This window comes from Phoenix dactylifera, unplaced genomic scaffold (genome assembly GCF_009389715.1).
Source record: "Phoenix dactylifera cultivar Barhee BC4 unplaced genomic scaffold, palm_55x_up_171113_PBpolish2nd_filt_p 001227F, whole genome shotgun sequence".
NCBI lineage: Eukaryota > Viridiplantae > Streptophyta > Magnoliopsida > Arecales > Arecaceae > Phoenix > Phoenix dactylifera.
In genome coordinates this window covers 102,828-125,200 of record NW_024068562.1, presented here as the reverse complement: position 1 = coordinate 125,200, position 22,373 = coordinate 102,828, and the positions used below count along the sequence as shown (strand labels likewise).

Below are 22,373 nucleotides of genomic sequence, written 5' to 3'. Positions count from 1 at the left end.
AGAGGTGCCCTCTCCCCTCCTATTGATTGGAGTTTACCAAACCACCAAGCTTCCTTTGGGTCCAATAATAGATAAAATGTGGGCTTGGTTTACTAGTCAGTTTCCTAACTCTTACCCTGGCCCATTCAATTGCTCCCTTGTTTTTTGCGGCTCACGGGCTCATTTGATTCCAAATAGAAAATAATCAGGTGTGAATTTTAGCTAGTTTCGAACTTGCATCCAAATCAACCCAGTCATTAAGGTCTTCGTGATTAAAGCTTTAGGAGCCAGTGAACAACCCACGCCACTCCTTCTTCCATTAGTATTACTTGTTGGAGGAGGCCACTTCGTCTTCTCTTTTTTGGCATCGTTTTGGTAGCCACCCTAATGCAATATTCCCACCACGCTTCTATAGGCACTAGGGTAGCCTCTAGAAATGATGATCCTAGAATCCTCAACTCCATTCAGGTGTCCTATCCATCTCTTGCACTATCTATCCATGTATATCTACTCACCAATTGGTGTAAGTTAGATGGTGTTGGATATTTCAGAAAAGATGATTAACCAGCCCCCACTGAGCTATCATCTTCTTTGGTTGGGTCTCCTTGATAGGCATCGGGGTTGTCATGATCCATGGCCCACTAGCTGGATGGGCCTTCTTGCATTGAACCCCCTCCTCATTAGTAATCATCATCTCTTATAATGATGTTAAGTATGTGCATTGGTGGTGTTGATACCTAATAAAGTCATAGTTAAAGCAAAGCTCTAGTAGGCTCTCATCGAAGAAGGCTTGCTAGATGGTTCTTTCTTCCACTCAAACATTAATCCTTGGACTCAATAACTTGTTTATATCTACTTGGATGCTAGGCTCTCAGTCCAATAATTTCAATAAAACCACCGCCTCTCTTGAACTACCCGCACCCACAAACAACCCTCTAGGCTCTTCCCCTAGCTCATGGGAGCAATGCTACCATTCTCTGCCTCTGGTTTTCCTTAACTCACCAAACTCTTCTCCGATCTCTTCGGACTTTTCTCTTATCTCACTAGGCTCTTTTCCTATTCTATTCCTATCTCACTGGGCTTTTTGTATCTTTTCCTCTTTGTCTCACTGGGCTCTTTATATATTTTTTAAGCTTGATATAATTGCATCAATTCCCCATTTGAGCTAAAGATCAGAGGCACAGATCATCTGTAATATGGAATTTACACCATCTGGTACTATGCTACCACTGATTGGATCGATGTGTATTATTTTGGATCTAACGATTTTGATAAAACCAATCATTTAAAGCTTCTAACGACATCCCCTCGGTCGTTCCTTCATAATAACTCTTCTTCTATTTGTCCCCATCCCATTCGCTCCCGTCCTCTCCCTCCTCAAATCCTCTCTCTCCTGCGCCATCTTCCTCTTCCTTACCCTTGCTAGCTACCTCTCCACTCTCTTTGATGGTTGCATCATTATCTCCTACAACAACACTAGTGCCAACCTTTCCATGCCATCACCCCATCCCTCATTCTCCTCCTTCTCCTTCCCACCTCATCCGATGTTTTGCTACCTGTCGAGTCGTTATTCCCCTTTGACGAGGCCGTTAGCTACCAGTGCTACTTTTGGCCTCTCACCGACTTTTAGGTTATAAAGCTCGACAATGGCGCTGCCTTCATCGGTTGTGTTGTCAACCATGCCTTCGTCGATGGCACCTTCTTTTAAAACTTTTTAACAAATGGGATGATCTCTGCTGCGACGGTGCCCCTCAGTCGCTAAACTTCCACCAAAATTTCTTCACAACTCCATACTGGTGCTCCAATTGCATACAACACTAGTTTAAAGGTGACTTTCCACTTTAGTAGAGAAGCAATCTGAGACGTCAAATCGAGGGACAACCACCGACCTATGATTCGATTGCCGAAATATATGAAAAGTAGATCCACGATGCGAAAAAGGCAACGACAACGGCCACAACAGAGGAGGAGGAGGAGATCTTGTCCGGCTCGGACCTTCACAAACATAGTAGCGAGGGTAGTGAATGATGGTGGCGAAAGGTTGTAACGCCTCCTCTGCGAACACCACTGAGAGAGAAAGATCAAAAGAGAGGAGAGAGGCGAGATGATCCGCTCAGACTTTCACTGAGAAAGATAAAATTAGAATCCACCCGGTCTTCCATGCCATAGAAAAGTTTCGCTCAGACCTTTTTGTGATAAGGAGTATTTGGACTCGAAAAGGTGGAGAGGGAAGGTGTTGTAATGCAGAAGAGCAAGAGGCATTATAATGGAAGGGCCGAGTTAGGTTGAAGTAACACCGTTAGAAGCTTTAAGCAATTGATTTTATCAGAACGTACTGTTAGATTCAAAATAATACGCTTAGATCCAATCGATAGGAGTGCAGCACCCTGTGGTGAAAATTCTACACCACAGAAGGATCCGTACCCAACTCTCGGGACCTTTGAAGAGGTTGATGTAAATTCAAGTTTAAGCTTCCAGTCAAAATCTCAAAAAAGGCCATGCAACTTACTTGAATTACTCAGTGTGAAACTTATTATTGCGCTTGTTCCTTAGAGGCAGAGACAAAGTCGAAAGCCGGTCTCTATCCTATGCTACTTTCAACCATAATTTATTTGTCCTGACTATCCCAATACCTGGCAGCATCTTGACATGGGTAGACCTAATGACAAAAAGTCAACAAGCAACCACCAAGAACCCAAGCCAGTCTCAAACTTTTGTAGCAGTTAGCTAAATTTATGCCGACGTGGCACTTGGATATGCCAATTCTCTACTACAGTAAACAAACCTTTTCATTGAGTAAAAGTAATCCCACAAATGTTTCAATGGACTGGTCTAAAGTAGGTCCTTTTGTTAGAAGTTAAAGGCAAATGAACCTAAGTTACTAGTTACATGCCACTATTATATCGCATGGCATCCTCTTTTTGCCGACCGTTCGATGTTAATTACTTGTGGTATTATTAGTGAGGTAGCCAAAATTAAAGAAGTTTTTCTTAGGCATCTGAGAAGAAGATCACTCTGCATTATGCAATTACAGCATCCTTGTGAACCTCTAGAATGTTGAGTTAATGTTCGTGAGAGTGACAATTTCTAGGAGTAGAATGAAAAATATAGTAATTAGCATGAGAAAATAGGAACATTTAGTATACTATTCTAGTCATATTAATAGCAAGGTCTCACTATATGTATCATACAAATGGTGCATTATATTTATCACGAAGATAGCATGCATATGACATCTAACCGTTATAAGAGAGAGGGCTATGATAACACATTTTAGCAAGAGGGTAGGAGAAAGGTTGAGATTCATTAAAAGAGCAGGCATTTTTGATCTCATGTAGCTGTGCATTTTCATGAGAAAGTAGGGACTATTAGGGATGTCATGATGTATAGCCATTTTGGATCTACTACTCTAAAACTATTTGGAAATTGATAAAAATAAATCACCATTCTTCATAAGCGCACTTTGCTTTGTTTTTGTCATCCTGTAGAACTTGTCCATAATAAATGAAAGATTTTTTTTCAGAGAATTTAAATAGAGTTGAATCATGTTTCTCCTTTACTTTTTTGACCTGAGTGCATGCTTGATCATGGAAGCCAGTGTCATTCAAAAGCCGTTTCTATTGCGCCATAGATGGTAGATTTGGTGAGGCTCGAGAACTCCTAAAGCACTAAATAAAACTCTCTTCTTCATTGAAGCTACCCTTTTCATTCTTCCTTCTTGGATATTGTTTTGAGATTGAGGACTAAATAAATTATGACACTAGCATCATTACGAGGAATACTATGGCAGAAAATAATTAATCCCACAAGTAGCATTGATGAAATCATACTTATCTATTAAATACTTCTTGTGTTATATATGCATCATACTTTTTGAGAGTGGGCATGTGAATAACCTATAAAATAGGCAAGTGATATTATAAAACTAAAAGAATATTTAATCCTAATACATCACATCAAAAGCATCAGATGTAACATCAATAGGTAGTGTAGTAAAATAAGATTGTAGTTATTTGTCGATTCAAAAGTGTTGTAAGTGAGACCATGCTTTGCTATTATGCCCCATCATTATTGTCACACTAAACAAAGATAAATGAAGTATCTTTGTCAAGCACCGGTAACTTTGGTTACTTTGAGATGGCATGCATATTTCGCTAACATAGAGTCCCTTTGAGATATTAGTTAATCTCAGCATTAAGAGTGGAAGATATTTGCTTGCTGAGGAGGGTTATGTAATTGACCTTGTCTGTGATTCAATAATACTAATTAAATTACAATCATACCCACCCATAAATTAACCTAATTAACTACTTGCTGTTGACAATAATGCTTGTCGTGTATTTCTCAACTAATAAATAAAGAAATACTAAATGTTTTCTTTGAATGCAGAAAGTGAAGCATGCTTTTGGTTGAGTTTGTTAACTACTTAACAAAATATCTCCTTTATCATTGTGACTATGATACAATTGGGAGAAAAAATAATTCTCTTAACTCACTCAACTTGGATCTATCAAAAGCAATTTTGAAGAAGATGAAAAAATTGAGAAAGTAGAGCTTAAGTTCTCTTTTCTTTCATTGATGATCTAAAGTCAAGATACACAACCTTTATTTATAATGGCGAGGTCGTTTTTGCATAATTCGGGTTGGATTCCTCTTTCTAGTTCTAATAGGACTCTCTTTCCTAAAATAGACATGACTAGTAGAAATAAACTGAAAGAATCTAAAATTCTTTAGGAGTTAGATTTCAACTTCTATATTAACTTGGACTTTTATCGTTTTGTCTGATTCTTTTTGGATTGGATGATACGTCTGCTCAATGTCTTACTTGAAAAGAAAATTTTTGGTTTGACCGACCTGTTTTAATGTCCAAATGATAAAATTTAAATTGCTAGGGGTGCCGTCCTTTATAGAGTGCAGTGTCATATTGTAGATCTCGAAGAGTTATCCGAAAAAAAAGATCATCTCAATCGGACATTGTATAACTAAATTATAGCTCCCAAAAGTTTGATCTACAGCTTAACTTTTCGATGTAGCTGATCTTGTTTCTAGATCCTATTCAACCTTATCCGTAGTGGACAAAGTGGTCCATATCAAATCTGGGCATACTCCTATATCATATTCGGACCATACTAGGGTATAATATGTTGTTATTCATTACTTTTTTTGACCTATTGGGGATCCACTCTAACGACAATTGGTTGTTCCATATTTTCTCATATGGGCTTTATATTAGGAAGTTTTGGACTGTAATACTTTTTTAGCACAAAGTGGTTAATTAATTCTAGTGTTGAAAAGGAGTTGTTTGTTTTAAAACAAGCTTTTTAGACTCAACTTATTTGTTCCTTCTCGGTAATTAACGCCACTTGTTGAGCCCAAGAGCACCACTTATTTGATAGCACCACTTGTGCCAACTTGTTTTGTGTTATACAACTTATTATCCTTGGAGAGCCAAATTCTGACAACCAAGGACACAATGCTCCTAGATTTTGTGAGGATGGTGTGTGGGCTTCCTAAGATGTAGAATATTCCCGTGTCATGTGAAAGAAAAGAGTTACTGCTCCTCACCATAGAAAAATTTTGTTGGTATAAGAATAAAGATAGAAGTTACATCTAAATGTGGCTAGTGGAACGAGATGTGGTAAGTTGAATAGAATTGGAGAGTCCCGGTTCTTTATAGCTGATTTGGTTGCTATTGGTTGTAAGATTAGATGGGAATCTTTAGTATAGGTTGGGACCAAAAGTAGTATGAAGGGATAAAAAATTACATCCTAGATCCATGCACAAAAGATTATTTGAAAGCGAACGGTTTATAATTACTCATGTGCTTAAAGAAAAAATAGAAGAAAGGACTTAGTTTACAATTAGTTGTGACTAGAACTAGAAGAAGAAGAAGGAAAGAAGAAAATCTCCATAATTTTGATTGTTGTATAAATCGCTTGAATACAGTAGTATGTACAGGTGCATATATAGGCCTAACTAAAACAAACGTTGAGTACGATAACAACTTTATTGATATTACATGTTGGTTACAGTAACAACCCTCCCTAAAATTCAAGATGGTATAATAAAAGCTAGCGTGAGTTTGAAAACTAAGTCTCAAAAATATCCGAGTGGATGGGCCTTAGTGAAAATCTGCAACCTAGTCAGAAGAGAAAATAGATCAAAGATGTACAGTACCATTACAAATGTGTTGGCAAATGAAGTGAAATCAATTTTAATATATTTAGTATGCTCATAAAAGAACATCATTATAAGCAATCTGAATGGGTACTTTGATTATCATAGTAAAGAGTGGGTAACACCATGATGAGTAATTCTCATATCTTTTACCAACCATTTGAGCTAGAGAAGTTCATAATAGCATCAGCAATAGCCATGTATTCAGCCTCAATGTTGGACCTAGAGATAATAGTCTGCTTTTTACTATGCCAAGAGATAGGCGGGTTGCCCAAAAGAAAACAATGGCTTATAGTGGAGCATCTATCAGTAGGTACATCAACCTAATTAATCAGAGTAAGCACTTAGGTGCAGGGAGGAATCAGTAGTAAAAATATAAGCCATAAAATAGAGTACCCTTGATATAGTATAGAATATGTAAATAGTAGCATAATGAGTGGATCGAGGAGCTGCCTTAAACTAACCAATGATATGAACGATATAAAATATGTCTGAACGAGTAACTATGAGATATACAAGACCACCAACTAATTGTTTGTAACAAGTAGCATAAAAAATAGGAGCTCTGTTAGTGGGTATTAATTTGGCATAAGTTTGATCACAAGGTGTGGAAGTAATCTTGTTATTTGTTAATTCAGCATTAGAAATGAGATCAGATGAATATTTGGTCTGTGATAAATAAAACTCATTGGAGCTCAATGTAACCTCAATGACAAAGAAGTAACTTAGTGTTCCCTAGTCCTTTCATCTCAAATTCTTGGATTAAAATACTGTTTGAGATCATGAATGCTAGTAAGATCATCCCTAGTTATAACCATATCATCACATAAAGTAATAATAATGTAATACCTTTAGCAGTTTTACAGATGAAAAGAGCGGAATCATAAGAATTATGAGTGAAACCAAATCGAAAGACAATGGCAATGAATTTTGCAAACCATGAACGAGGAGCTTACTTAAGACCATATAAAGCCGGACAAAGCCGACATACCTTATTAGGTGGATGAGAATAACCCAATGGTGGCTGCATATACACTTCTGCTAAAAATTTCCGTTAAGAAACACATTCTTGACATCCATCTACAAAAAGTGTCCATCATGCAAACCGTAGCAATAGCAATAAGGCTCCGGTTAGTCGAGCAAGTGGAGCAAAAATTTACTCAAAAGCCGATACCATACTTTTATATAAAACTTTCGACAACAAGATGAGCTTTATAATACTCAACCGAATCATTTAATCGAGTTTAATTTTATAAACCCATTTGCATCCCATCAAAGATTTATCAGGAGGTAAATCAACTAGATCCCTAATGCTAGTTTCTCCAAGCTCTGTAGTTACTCTACCATTGCTTACTGCCAAAAAGGATCAGAATTTGCCTCAAAAAAGTTGTGAGGGTCGTGAAGAGAATTAGCGGCAGCGAAAACAATGATAGCGTGAAGTTGAGAAGGGAAGTGCTCTTATTCTGTTAGAATGGCATCATAGTTCAGTCTTAGAGGAAGATGGAAGAGTAGGATCTATAGATGGAACAATCCTATCAAAAGAGGGGTGCATTGGAAGAGGCTTTGAGTGAACTTAATAGAGGGCACTACATCAAAATTCTTCAGAAAACAACTCAATTAAAGGATAGGTAAAGAATAAAGAAGGAGAAGAAATAAAAAATTGTGACATAGAAGAAAACATTTTGTGTTCCTAGAGGACAACATGATGAGAAATACGAAGTTGTTTGGAAATAGAATCCCAACACCTATAACCCTTATGCTTTATTCCATAACCAAGAAAATAACACCAACAAGAACAAGGTTCTAATTTGGTATGCTCATGAGATTGTAATTGCATTGAGCACATCCAAAAATTTTGAGTAAAATTATAATTGGGCAGTAATGCCAAAAGGATGCTCATAGGGAGATTGACTACCAATAACTAGAAAAAGGGATGTGGTTAATAGTATAGATGATAGTGGGAGCAACTTTTTTCTAGAAAGTGTTCTAGGAGGCAGAAATAAGTAAGGCATGCACTATTTCCAATATATGCATTTGCTTCCATCCTGCCCTCCTATTTTGTTGGGATGTGCTTGGACAAGAATGCCGAAGAATGAAGCCATTTTGTTTCAGAAAAAGTGAGATGAGTTTGCTTTTTATACACCAGAACTAGATGAAGGGATAAATGATCACAGAGAGAAAAATATCCTTAATACAAATATAAATGATCATTTGAAAGCGATTAACAAACCATCGAGCTTGCTCGTACCCCCTTAGGAAAGAGGATGGGGATGGGATAATGTCTTTATATTAATCTTTTTTTATGTTATGAAAGTACCTCTATGATAATAATTAGTTACAAAATAAGCACAATTGCTTGTACTCTTGTGTATTGCTAGATGAATGGATTGTATGACAAGGGGACCAATGGAATGTCGGATTTGGAGTGCTTCTATTATATATATGGGTGTCTTTGCCTCCTCTTTTTTTTTAAGTACTGTGGATGCGTTGCGTATGCTCTTTCAGAGATTGAGGGGTTGGGTGCTTGTTTGTATCAAAAGAATTAGATAGAAGGCATCGCAGAAAGAAGATAAGGATTAGGTTAGGAAAACAAAGGGCAGCGTTTAACCATCCTACCAAAGAAAAACATTTGGTTATGATGGTGGTTAGAGTGGTCAATGTGATCTTGCAAGGGTGGCTTGCCTCTACAGCAAATGTTATTTGTGAGGAAAAAACAATTATGAGTAGTTCTTCACTTAATAGAGCTGGTAGCTAAGTGATGCAATTGCAATATAATAAAAATCATGTTTATTTGAAGAGGCTTTCACACCTTGATAACCTATATATAGAGTTATTCATTAATGTTTAGGAAACTAAGATATTATAAAAGGAGATGTTCGACAAAAGCAAGCATGTCTCTTCTATTGCTTATGATATAATAAATTGGGTAAACAAACCAATTGGACCAGTTTGCTTTACTCATTATAACCAATAAGCCTCATTGCAAGTTTTGTGGTCATAACACTAAGTTACTTTCACTTGTTTTATTACTTATTCTTCTGCACGGAAATTTCTTTTAAAAAATATCCAACCTTTGATCTTAGGTGACAACAACTAGTCTCGGTTTGAGAGCTCTATATATCGGCGAAACTATCAAATAGAAGAATCATATCTTTACTTTTGCTCATGATTCCAATCATAAAATACTCTCCACTATGCAGTGCAAGTATTTAAGCTTGGCTTCACTACACAGCTATTAGTTTATATTTGCTATTATGATTTCAAAGCTCACCAACATATTCATTTTCTTTTAATTGCACATCTCTATCCTCCCAGAAATTTCAAAGCACTTTTCCTTAACAACATGTCAACACCATAATTGGAGACAACACTATAATTGGAGACAATTTCATTCAATGATTCCCTTCTCTGCTTTTTCATACTATTCTACATCCATCCTCCAATCTAACCATTGTCTGATCTTGTCTTAGGAGGGCTAGAGAAAATACAATGCTGATTGAACTATTTAATGGTCTAATAATACAGCATCAAACATCATAATTATCTATCGAAATGCATGAAATAACATGATCTGATATGGTCATTGCATGTTACACACATGCACACATATAATACATACATGCATGTATACATATATGTATATACATACACATAAATATATAGAATTTTATTATTTGAATTTGATCTGACTGAATCCGAATGAAGATTTTGATACATATATGCGCATACACACACACACACACATATACATATATATAACATGATCTGATATGGTCATTGCATGTTACACACACGCACACATATATACATACATGCATGTATACATATATGTATATACACATACATAAATATACATTATTTTTGGTATAGAATTTTATTATTTGAATTTGATCTGACTGAATCTGAATGAAGATTTTGATACATATATGCGCATACACACACACACACATATACATATATATAACATGATCTGATATGGTCATTGCATGTTACACACACACACACACACACACACACACACACACACACACACATATATATATATATATATTCGGTCTCCATTGCATTATGAATTCATCTACAAAGGCTGATCACCTCATTCTCCTGCCTTCCTTCTTATACAAGGCCTGGATCCACTTCCACCACCGGTTTGCCCTGCCTTCTAGGTGGAAACTTGCAAGGGTCACTCAATCAGTTTTTGGCACTTCATACACATCAAAGTACTGATCTGTCTTGCCAACCACTCATATAGGTCTCCCTCACTGAACTTTGAAAAATCTATTTTGGGTGTTTTAAGCCCTCGCTCTCTTAGCTGAGAATCCCCCTCACCAAAGTCGTCATCCCGACCACTTCTCATTCTCCTTTCCCTGTGCTCCCTTCGGCCATGAGGCCTGTGTGCAGGGAAGGACTCCTCTTCTGCCATAATTTTCTCCCCATAGTAGTCTTCTTGCCTCACTCTTCTATTTTCTTCAACCCATCTCCCCAACACAACCTCGGGTCCTTCTATTATACTCCCCAGTCTCTGTTTTCTCTTATGCCATAGGCCCGACTGCCTTCTTCACTCTCCCTTTTCTCTTGCCTGGCCCAGCCTTAAGGCATGCGACCTAGGCCTCTCCTCCTGATTTTTTTTCTCTTCCCCTCTTTTTCATTCTCCTCTCCAATCTTTTTTAAGTTAGCATTCGTCTCTCTTCTCATCTCTACTCCTTTTCTTCTCATCTTGATCAAAGTATTGGATAGGGTTTTCAATGCTCTACCAAGCTATACTGAGTGGCCTTCTAAGGCCTCAATTCTTTGCTGGTGGTCATTTGAGTTCCTCATGGATTCCATTTTTTTAAGGTTGAAATTCAAGAAAAAAAAAGTTCAAGTATGAAGTTACTTCTTGAGATATATTATCTCAACGAAAGCACCAATGATACATATTGGATCGCGATGTTTAAAGCTCCATTTATCCGCGGCGCAGATACTATTGCACGATTTAATGGTGGATTTGATTTGTTTTTTCGTCGACTTGTCGGTCTGTGTAATCCACTTTCCACACATCCGCCACGTGTCTCTCCCTTCCTCCTCCGAGCTTTCCTTTTTTCCGCGCCTATAAAAACTCCCCCACTCGTCCCTCCTTCGCTTCCGAGCTCTCCTCCAATGCCGCTATCCCACGGCTGCCTGCCCCGCTCGTCTCCCTCAGCCGCAGAAGACCCCACCTCCTCCACTGCCGCTGACCCAACCGTCCCTCCTCCTCCGTCACCTCGGACCCGCCACGTATCCTCATGCACCGCCTTCGACTACAGCTCCAACTCCGACGGCTCCGCCGCCACCTCCTCCACCGTCGACTCCACCTCCCCCATCACTCTCCCCTCCCTCCTAGGACCCCCTCCCTTCTCCGCCTCCTTCGCCTGCCTCTCCACTCTCCACACCCCCGACGGCGCACCCACCGCCGTCGCCGTTGCAGCCCCCTCCCTCCTCTACTCCGCCTCCGCTGCGGAGATCTCCATATACGACCTCGCCTCCCTCCGCCGCCTCGACTCCTTCCCCGCCGCCCCCGCCTCCGGCTCCGTCAAGTCCGTCGCCTTCTCCCCCGACGGCCGCGCCTTCACCGCCCACCAGGACGGCCGCATCCGCGCCTGGAACCGCTCCGCCCGCTCGGGCCGCTACCACCTCGTCGCCTCCCTCCCTACTGCCGCCGACCGCCTCCGCCGCCTCGCCCTTCCCTCCAACTACATCACCGTCCGCCGCCACAAGAAGCTCCTTTGGATCCAGCACGCCGACGCCGTCTCCGCCGTTGCCGCCTCCGGCAGCCTCCTCTACTCCGTCTCTTGGGATAAGACCCTCAAGATCTGGCGCACCTCCGACCTCCGCTGCATCGAATCCGTGGCGGCGCATGAGGACGCCGTGAACGCCGTTGCCGTCGCCGGCGACGGGACCGTCTTCACGGGGTCGGCGGATCGGAGGATTAGGGTATGGGGGCGGTCGGCTGGGGAGAAGGGGCGGCACGGGCTGGTGGCGACGCTGGAGAAGCACCGGTCCGCGGTGAACGCGCTCGCAGTGAGCGGCGACGGGGCGGTGCTGTACTCGGGGGCCTGCGACCGTTCGATCTTGGTGTGGGAGAAGGAAGATAGCGCGAATTTTATGGCGGTCGCGGGGAGGCTGCGAGGACACCGGAAGGCAATCCTGTGTCTCGCGTGTGCGGGGGATTTGGTGTTCAGCGGTTCTAGTGATCGGACGGTGAGGATTTGGAGGAGGGGAGGGGAGGGGAGGGGGTATAGTTGTCTTGGGGTCTTGGAGGGTCACGTGAGCGGGGTGAGGTCGGTGGCCGCGGTGCGGGTGCCGCCGGAGGCGGCGGCGGCGGTGGCGGAGAGGGAGGGAGAAGGGGAGGAAGAGTACCGGGTTTGTAGTGGGAGTTTGGACGGAGAGGTGAGGGTTTGGCGGGTTCGGATTTGGAGTCGCAATCAAAGAGGAATGGAAGCCGAAGAAGCTTTGTTGTAGTTTAGCTTTCCTTTTTGCCACAAATGTGTGTATTTTTTTATTTATTTATTTTGGTATGGTATCGCTGCAACGGGCTTTTTTTTTTTTTACTTTCTAATATTTGTCAATTGGATCTACTCATCTCTAATCTTGTCACAGCAGGGTCGAAAGAGTGGAATTGGGAGTCCGACCATTGGCGTTCTCCAGCAACTTGTTTGAGGATTTAGGCCTCATTTGGAAAAGCTTTTAGAAGGCCAAAAAGAACTGTCTGACTTTCTACTTTTAGATAAAATAAAGATATTTAGTAAAAATTTTGGAAAGCACATGATTGGCAAATTTAATGGTATTTGCCTTTTGTTTTGATCAACAGTATAAATGAGCCAAGATGAGTGGAATTTAATGATGCTTGGGCTGCGCAACACTTGTAATATGTCAGTTTGGGCTTGGCTTGAGCTTGGACCATGCTCAATAAAGACATTGATCAAACTTGGCTCATATAAACTTGAAATTGGCTCTATTTGATTTTGCAAGTTTATGGCGTTGAGGCTTTTGTAATAGCTAAGCTTTAGAATAAGAATGGCAATGAGGTGGGTATGGGTCAAGTAGGCTATCATCTGCTTTCACACCATAATTAGAAACCATATATCCATACCTATCCTGTAGTTATTTCATGGTAGGTCAGTGCTGTACTCCTTTCCATAGTAGGTAGTACAGGTAGAGTTGGACAAAATGGGTTGAAACAGGTCTAAATGAATAAAGCTGCAAAAAATATTTTTTATATAAATCAAACAAATAAAAAATAAGAGTAAATTTCAGTAATTCACATGATATTAAACAAAATAAGAGTCGAAAATATAGAATGTAACAAACCAAAATTTTAAAAATAATAGAACCACAAGCAAAAATATTACTTTTGAAGAAGTCAATTGCCCTTTAAACTAAAAAAAATAATCAATGAAAAAAGAACGACTAAGCATGTATCTTGAGGCTTTTCATATAATTAATTTTTTTTATAATCGATCATAATAGATTCTTTCTTATTATCATTATAATCATCAAGACTTTTGTATAATTAGATCGGATTCTTGGTGGAGATTCTATTATCTGCAGTTGATCTTGAGCTGCTTGTAAGCAGCTTGGATGGCCTGCAGCCCCACTTTTGACTCCCCTATGACCAATTGCACAGTTTTAAGGGATCTTGGGTCTGATAGGTTCAGTATGCGACTCACAAGGAGTTCAATTCATCCAGATTGGAAGGACATCCGCAGATAATAAAGTGGAAACAGAAGAGTCTTTTGGGATATGAGAATGGAAACAAAAATAGCAGGCTAGAGGAAGATTAATGGTGTACTTTGTTTTGTTAGTACTGGGAATTTATATATATGTTCTTTGTTTCTTTCGGCATGCATGGTATAAATTGTTGCCAGCTTCCTTCTCCGACGTGAAAAACAACGGCCTTGGCGTTGTCGCAGCTTGTAAGAACTCACTGTGGGGTTAGCTTACAAGCTGAATTCTTTAGGCCTACACGTATTCATGTAGAGCCTGTTTAATTTGTAAGGTTTCAAGATTGCATCTGATGCAATCTTGTATATTTTGTATACTATTATTAAGTCAGCAAGTGTTTCAACATGCTATATCTTCATTGCATGATCTCTTATACAGCATGATGTGATAATCAACCACTCCGAAAGGCCTGATCTTAAATGCCAGAAATATATCTATATCTATATCTATATCTATCTATCTATATATAATGCACTAAGATAATCATATATATATATAGATGTTGTAAGTGAGTCATATTCAACTAATTGATCCACATAATGTGGTAGTTGAATGTCTGATCATTCCGAAAAATGATTCCAAGATAGTATAATTCAAAAGAAATTTATCAAGAAAAAATAAAAGAAATCATATCGACTGCGGTATCTAATGCAAAGATCAAATTACGACCTAATGGCAGATAAGGACTAATATCTCTGGACTGATGACTCTAAATTCCAATATACAAAGCCTTGGACCACGCTATCCTTGTGGAATAGCATCTTAGGGCTTCCAAAGACCTCTGTAAACTATGAGCTCTAGTTGCTTGTATTACCTTAGTTTTTGGGCCATGTCAGAGATTCTAATCCCCTTATTAGATAATCATATTTTGTATTGCATCAGTTTAGTCATCTTTATTGTGGGCAAAGCAAAACATCAATTGGAGACACTGGTTGTTTGGTCAGTTTTATCAGTTTGGTATCATTTAATAAAAAAAACCTTGACCCTACTAACAAAGGGAGCCAATTAATTAGTTCTTATCTAGTCCAGATCAAGCTTCCAAGATGGCTAAAGGTATCTACTGCCTGTCTAAATGAACCACACATGGATCAGGTGTAAGTCAATCAAATCCATCCCAAGTTGGTCATGACTTTCTAGCCATTCACATCTCTTATCCTGAGCCAAGGTTTTGGTTGACTTACATAATGGAACTCAAATTAAACTATGCAAGCACATATAAAACACAGCCATATTACAATTATAGGTTAATGTAAATTCCAACGAGAAGCTCTGCTTCAGATCTTGCAGCACATAGAGAACACAGCCAGTGGCAAATAAACAAACAGCACCACTAAAATAATCACTGATTGAGAAATTTTTGCAGCAGATGCGTTTCGTGCTCCAGCTCTCATGTCTTCTGCCCATTTGGACCCCTTCTAGCTCTTTAAATAATACTAGTGCATGCCTGCATGTTATCAACTCCTTGCAAAATATTAAGAGGATAAGTAAAACAATGTTTTCTTTCCTGTCTTCTTGCCTAAATTGTCCTACCTACGTAGGCAGGAGAAGCAAGTCAGAAACACGTAGGCTTTGCTTTACAGCAATACAATTACTATAGCTTGCCGAATATCTGGTGCAAGCATTCATGAATCATTGGCTGTCCAGTCTAAGGAAGGGGCGCTGAAACTTTGATGGATGCTTTCTCGAGGTAAACTTCGACGCCGTATATTGGAGAGCGGCATCAGAGGTGGAGCAGACTCTAATTTAAAGCTAGTTGTTGCGATGGTAGCACGATTTTTTATATCTCGATGGTGTGGGAATTAAGGGCCGACGTAGGTATTATCTATGCTCGGTGCAAATTGGGAGCTGGCTCCATCTTTGTGGAGAACGATTCTGCCACAATGGTCTTGTAGATTTAGGGCCAAACTAGAAATTAAGGTGGCTGCCCATTCCTTGCTTCAGACATTTGAAGCCTATCAAGAGGCGGCACCTTATCACTGTCAAACACATATACTGAGAAGCTAAAGAAGCTGCATATTGGATGGTCTCTTTTGTTACCCATTGTGGATTGATGGTTCTCTTGCCCTAGGGGCATTTCGGGACAGGTTAATAACTTGATTTCTTTGGACATATTCATACCAGAACATTGTGAATCACCCGATTTAGAAAAAAAAAAAAACTTTGATGGTCAAAAGCCCGTTGCATGGATTGGAGGAGGATGGTTCATGGAACTAATTTGATTAGATCAGCTTCTTAGCTAGAATCTAGCATTATGTAATGCAATAGATTTGATGCAGTGTATCTTTCCATCACCAACCGGCACATTCTCTCTCTAGTAACAGCTGTAGAGATACAGCATGAGGATTTGGTCAACGACTCCATGGGAGAAACAATGTCGGCATATTTTGGTAGGTAAGTTGAGCTTTCAAAGTGTTTCCATTCTCATATAAAGTTCACAGCAATCGCTTTGCCTGTTGTTAGGTACTGTCATCAACTTGCATGGGAAAATATTATTCGCATGAAGATAAGGTTTGTATCTGCATGCTGACGCTGAATGATCTACGTGTACATGTTTCTCCTTGCAATGGAGGGGATGGGTCCACCAATTTTTATAGGATTTAAGAGGAGGTTTATTGGACCCTATAAGTATCCCTTTAAGAGCAAGTTGTTCAGGATTCTGAACCATACGTTACATAATCCTCTCCAACAGACAACCCATGCATGCTTTTGGACACTAATATAATAACTTTCTATCTGATTGATAGCTATATCAAGTGGAAGATGTTTTAGCCGTTTGCAATCTACCCCTTGGACCTTTTGGTTTTCACCTACTTACAACTTTAAGTAATGGTGCTAGTGGCCATGCAAAGGCTTTTTGTTGTAATATTAAAGAGAAAGAGTTCTTTTTTTTTTAATAGATCGAAAGGATGATACAATTCTAGCATGAATATATTATATAAAATTAAGAAATAAAATATTATGGAACAGTATTAAACTTCGATTGTGGCCTGTTTGGTTGCCCATAGCCAGTCATCCTCACTAAATTTGGGCTAGAAGGAGCCTATATCAGATGTTTGGTTGGCGCAAAGTGGAGCTGAGGTAATTTCCCCTGATGAACTTATTAATAGACAAATGACTTTGGACTGGCTTTGGCCAAGTTCAATAAAGTGAGCTCCAGCTCAGCCTACGTACATTAAACCAAATGGGCTCTGAACCGAAATGCGGAATAGAGTACAACTTCTGATAAGGTGACAAGTTGGTATACAAAGTTTTGCCAAAAAAATATATAATAAAAACTATCAAAAAGGAAAAGGTTCTAAATTTTAAATATTTCTGGTTCCTGACCATTCAATATTTTCGTTTTTAATTTTATTTTTTCAGTAAACAGATTTTCACTTTGCAACTACTTCAAGTCTAGTTGCAAACCAAGCTACATATACATTTCATACTACACTTATGCATCCTTCTTCTGTAAAAGGAAAAAAAAACCACTCTACAGAAAAAAATATAAATTCTAACAGAAATTTGCTGACGCTAAAAAAAAACGTCGAAAACTTGTCCACCGTGCCAAATTTTGCCGATGCATCTTATTAGTGTTATCTTGATATTGGTTTTCGATGACGCTTTAAAGCATCGGCGAGTTATATAGGGCTTTTTCAACATTTTTTTGTTAACTGCTGTTATATTAGAATGCTTAAAAGTATTGTCGGAAGCCAATAACAAGACGATACTAATAAGCATTGCTAGGTTCCATATATTTTCTAAATCCCTAGCCCGATCGAGCTCCTTTCCTCTCACCCCTGCCACTGAGCTCCTCCTGCTCCATCGCCTCTCCGCCGGTTCCCTCTCCTCCTCCACCTCTCTGTCGGCCTCCTCCTCCTCCTCCTTCACCAGCATTTTTTTCCTCCAATTCCATTCTGCATACTCCACTCTGTCGCATAACACCGATTTCCTTCTCGACTCCCTCCTACAGCCTTCACCTCCTCTACACCTGTCGCCGCCTCTTAGAAGCCCCTCCCTCCTGATGCCTGCCACTAGAAGTCATCGGTAGAACCTCAACGCTAACCTCATCTCATCATTCATGGTATACCCCTGTTTCTAATTAATTAGGTTTCACCTTCATATTGATCCGTAGAAAATCATAATAAGAGACAATCCGTAGAAAATCATTTCTTGGGAGACATCCTTTTTCATAGTTCACCTCAAACAAAAGAGGCCCTGTGCCGGTGGCTTTGTCCTCGGAAGGTCTGGTTTGGGTGTTTTGTAACCTTGATTTCATTCAATGGTATTGGGTCAAAAGAAGTCCTCTTTTAAGCCCATGGAATAATTGGTGGAGATGCATTATGACTTATGAGGATACTGGAATAATATTATACCCTCAGAGTTTCATATATAATTTTGAATAGGCCCTGAAATGATCGTTGCTCTATGATCACTTAGCCAAAATGTTCACAAAAGTAGTCTTCTCTTTCCTTTCGAAAGTAAATTTCCTCGAATGTAATACAGAGTGGTTTATGTTCCCTGGATCTCAAGTCTCAGCACCAGTAAATTTGAATAAGCTATCAAATTTCTCGGCCTTCGATTCAAACATCTTACCAACCTAACCCCTCCTAATTCTTAAACTTTACCTTAATAAATGTAGTGAGAACATTCTCTCTCTTGTAAACTTCTAGATGTCAGAAAAGAGGTCCAATGTCTCGCTGATACTTCCTTCAAAATATTTATAATAATTGAAGCAGGTGAATGCTAAAACTCAGTGTGCATATTTGCCTACAAATTTTGAATATGAATTAGATACTTGCAAATACTCACATTTGTATATATAACAAAAATAGAAATGCAAATCAGATATGGGAAATATCTTTTTTTTTTTTGGGCCTGTGAAGCAATTCGTAATGCAAAATTCTTCTAGTGAATGTATATACTAATCAGAAAATATCACAATCAATTCAAGCATATACATAGATGTGTTTAATCATCAGCTCTGTCCAGAACTCCAAATGATTAAATTAGTTGAGTCATTTATCAGAATAACTATCTAATATATGACCATTAGTTAATCGAATGAAGGTAGAAATGGCCTGTCCTATAGCCATGGTATAGGTAGGAGGATAAGAAGCATTTATTATGCTTAAATGATGTTCTATGCAATGTAAGAAATGACAAAATGCATGCCCAAAATTTGTACTCTAATAGAATGTATGAGTTCAAATTTGTACTCTAATAGAATATGTTCAATAAAGAAAGACTTGTTTGAAAATATTTACGGAATCTAATATTAAATATTTAATTTTGTTTATTTTTTCTAGATAAGTTGCAATTCAATCAATAGTCTAATAGAATGGACAAAAGTCCAGCAAAGATTATTTGGATGAAGTTCAGAATTTCATTAAATCTGCTATTGAGAAAGCTAATATAAATGAAAAAAATTTATGTCCATGTCAGAAATGCGTTAATTGTTCTTCTCTCGCTTCAAAAATTGTTAAAAAATATTTGGTGTGGAGTAGTTTTCTAAAAGGTTATACTGAGTAGGTATTTCATGGATAGAATATATTGCTATCTCCATGTAATCAACCATCCTATATAGAACACACCTCTAGGTTTGGATCTAGTAACGTGCAAAAGAATATTGTAGGAAAATATGATATAAAGGGTTTACTCAGAGATACTCTTGCATGCAGTGTTAAAAGTTTAGGAGATTCTATTGGAGGACAAGAAGTAGCTAAAATGGTTGATAAGCATGTTGAGGAACCTATACATTCATCTAATGATGAAACAACTCAATATTATAAATTGGTGAAAGATTGTGATCAAGAACAATATTCGAGTTGTAAGAATTTTTTAAAGATTTCTTTTCTTATGTATTTATTCCATTTGAAATATTTAAATGAGTAGTCTAGCAAGTATTTTACTATACTGCTTCAATTATTAAAGGATGCATTTCTGGTAGGTATTACTTTGCCATTATCTTCTTATGAAGACAAAAAACTAGTAAAAAAATGGGATCTTGGATATTAGAAGATTCACAATTGTCCGAATAACTGCATTTTATTTCGTGCTGAAAATGTTAAAAGTCATACTATATGTGTAGATCTTCATGATGGAAAAAATATAAAGAAGATAATGATGATTTGTTGAATGATGTGGATATTACATAGATAAAAAAAACAACCAAAGGTTTACATTATTTCTCCCTTGTACCTAGATAGAAAAGAATCTAAACATTATCGAAGATTGCTTCGTCGATGAGATGACATGACGAAGGTCGTATAAAGGATAAAATATTAAGACACCCAGCGGATAGTTTAGTATGAAAAGCATTTGATAATAGGTATTATGATTTTTCTTCTGATGTTCGCAGTGTTAGGCTAGATTTAACTACTGATTGGTTAAATTTATTCCGAACGATGAGTTCTACATGCAATACTTTATCAATTATTTTGATTCCATATAATTGGCCACTATAGATGTGTATGAAACAGTCTTCATTTATTCTATCAATGGCTATTTTAGATGATAAGGCTCTAGATAATGATATTGATATTTTTCTGCAGTCTTTAATAGAGGAATTGAAATAGTTATGGGAGGATATCGATATATTTGATGCTTTCACTAACCAAACATTCAAATTGCGGGCAGCTCTTACTTGGACTATCAATGATTTTCTTGCATATGCTAACTTATCTGGTTGGAGCATTAAGGAGCGTATTGTCCTTCTTGTTGGGATTCAACCTAATAGTATTAGTTAAAATAAGATGGAAAGTTTTTTATGGGCCGTTGTTGATGGTTAGAAGAAAACCATCCATTTTAATTTCAGAAAGATCTATTTGATGGTACTATGAAGTTGCGATTTGCCCCCATTTACTGACTAGAATTGAAGTTATTAGACAAATGCATGGCTCCCTAGTGACCTTTTTATACAAGAATTGGGAGATATATATATGATCAACAAATAATTTTTATGGAGATAATTGCACTATTGTTTCAGGAGTATGTTCACATTAAAGATCAACTTTTGTCAGGAAGCACTTCTTGAGAAGACCAAACAAAAATAACAGGCTAGCAAAAGTTTGTAAATTAGAATGTAGAGAAGGCAATCCCTGATTTATGTACAAAGAAAAGACTTGCTTAATGGAGGGGACAGAGTATATGAAATCCGGTGAGAGGCCTAACTCCCATTACGTGCATAGAATATCTTCTTTCCTTCCCTCATCTTCACATAATTTTGCCATTCTCATGAGAAAGTTTGATGTTTTTAGGTAAATTAATTAGATCAATAAACTCACTTTCCTCATCCTTCGTCATATTTGGATCCTAAATCCCAAGACATATTGCTGCTTAAATGTACCAAATAATCATTGACTTTGATCTCTTCATCCTACCATAGGTTAAAATGTTCAGGAAAATGGAACCTTAAAATGCTGGTTTGCCAACTACATCACATGCCAAAACTTTGTTTTCTTGCCATCAACTATGGTTCTCTTGAAGGCACTAAACAATACAAATTTTGATTTAAGAACCCCTCTCAAGAATAGGAAAGCAAAAGAATTATTAGTTGAAGCTCTTCGCAATTCAACATCATTGATACTATCGCAGGGGGATTAATGAAAGATTTTCTTCCTACAAAAGTATTTGTCACCATTTTCACAGAAAAGTAGAGTTCAAATATGTTGAATCCTTGATTCCTAATCCACCTTCCTTCTTCCGACTGCATCCCACATTGCATCTACACACACAATGCCTGCCTGTAGTAGAATCAGTTCCTCTCTGCAAGTAACTCCTCCAAAGTTTATTTATCCTTAGAATACCACCTATTAGTGGGGACTCCAGAGAACTGTACTAATAAGAATCAACTTTCCTCCCACTGAGAGAAATCTAAACTTCCAGCCAGCCAACTTCTTCTCAAACTGAATGCAAGAAGGGCTTCTAGTGTTAGGCACATGAGTAATGGGGTTAGAGAGGAAGACCAAGGTAGGTTGAGAGAAAGTTCTTTTAACTAACAACATAACAGTCTATCTAACCTATCTTTTAGTCTATGCCTTGGGGCTGGCAGCCAGATCGATTGGGTCGGCTTGAGAGCAGACCATAATCCAACCCTATCTCTACAACTTCCTTCTATGTCAAATCTTTCAGATATTCTAGTATATAGTCCATCTCCTGTGAGATTTTTTCTGGTAACCATTTCCTGTGAGAATTTCAAAAGCATACTTGGTTAAGGTTGATATTGTACAGTATCTTTCTTATATGCTTTTGAGTTTTTATGAAGGCAAAAAGGATTTCAATGGCATCAATTTTTGTAATAAAGCATAGTTAGAGAATATATGACAAAATTAGCATGAAATCAACAGGTCATTTAAACTAAGACCTATCATGTTGGGCTACAAAACATTCAAACATTTAGATCCAGATCTGGAGAGAGGAACTAGGAGCCAACTCTCTTGAAGTTTTCTCAGAAGTATTTATTTCAGAGATGACAGATGACTTGAGAAATAAAA

General features: G+C 38.4%; 1 protein-coding gene across 1 annotated transcript; it reads left to right on the top strand.

Moving 5' to 3' along the window:
• Positions 1 to 11,293: 11,293 nt before the first annotated feature.
• On the top strand, positions 11,294 to 12,819 carry LOC103699858 (protein JINGUBANG-like). Its single transcript, XM_008781855.4, has one exon. It carries the CDS (start codon positions 11,296 to 11,298, stop codon positions 12,634 to 12,636), a length of 1,341 nt encoding a protein of 446 aa, XP_008780077.2. The 5' UTR covers positions 11,294 to 11,295; the 3' UTR covers positions 12,637 to 12,819.
• Positions 12,820 to 22,373: the final 9,554 nt, after the last annotated feature.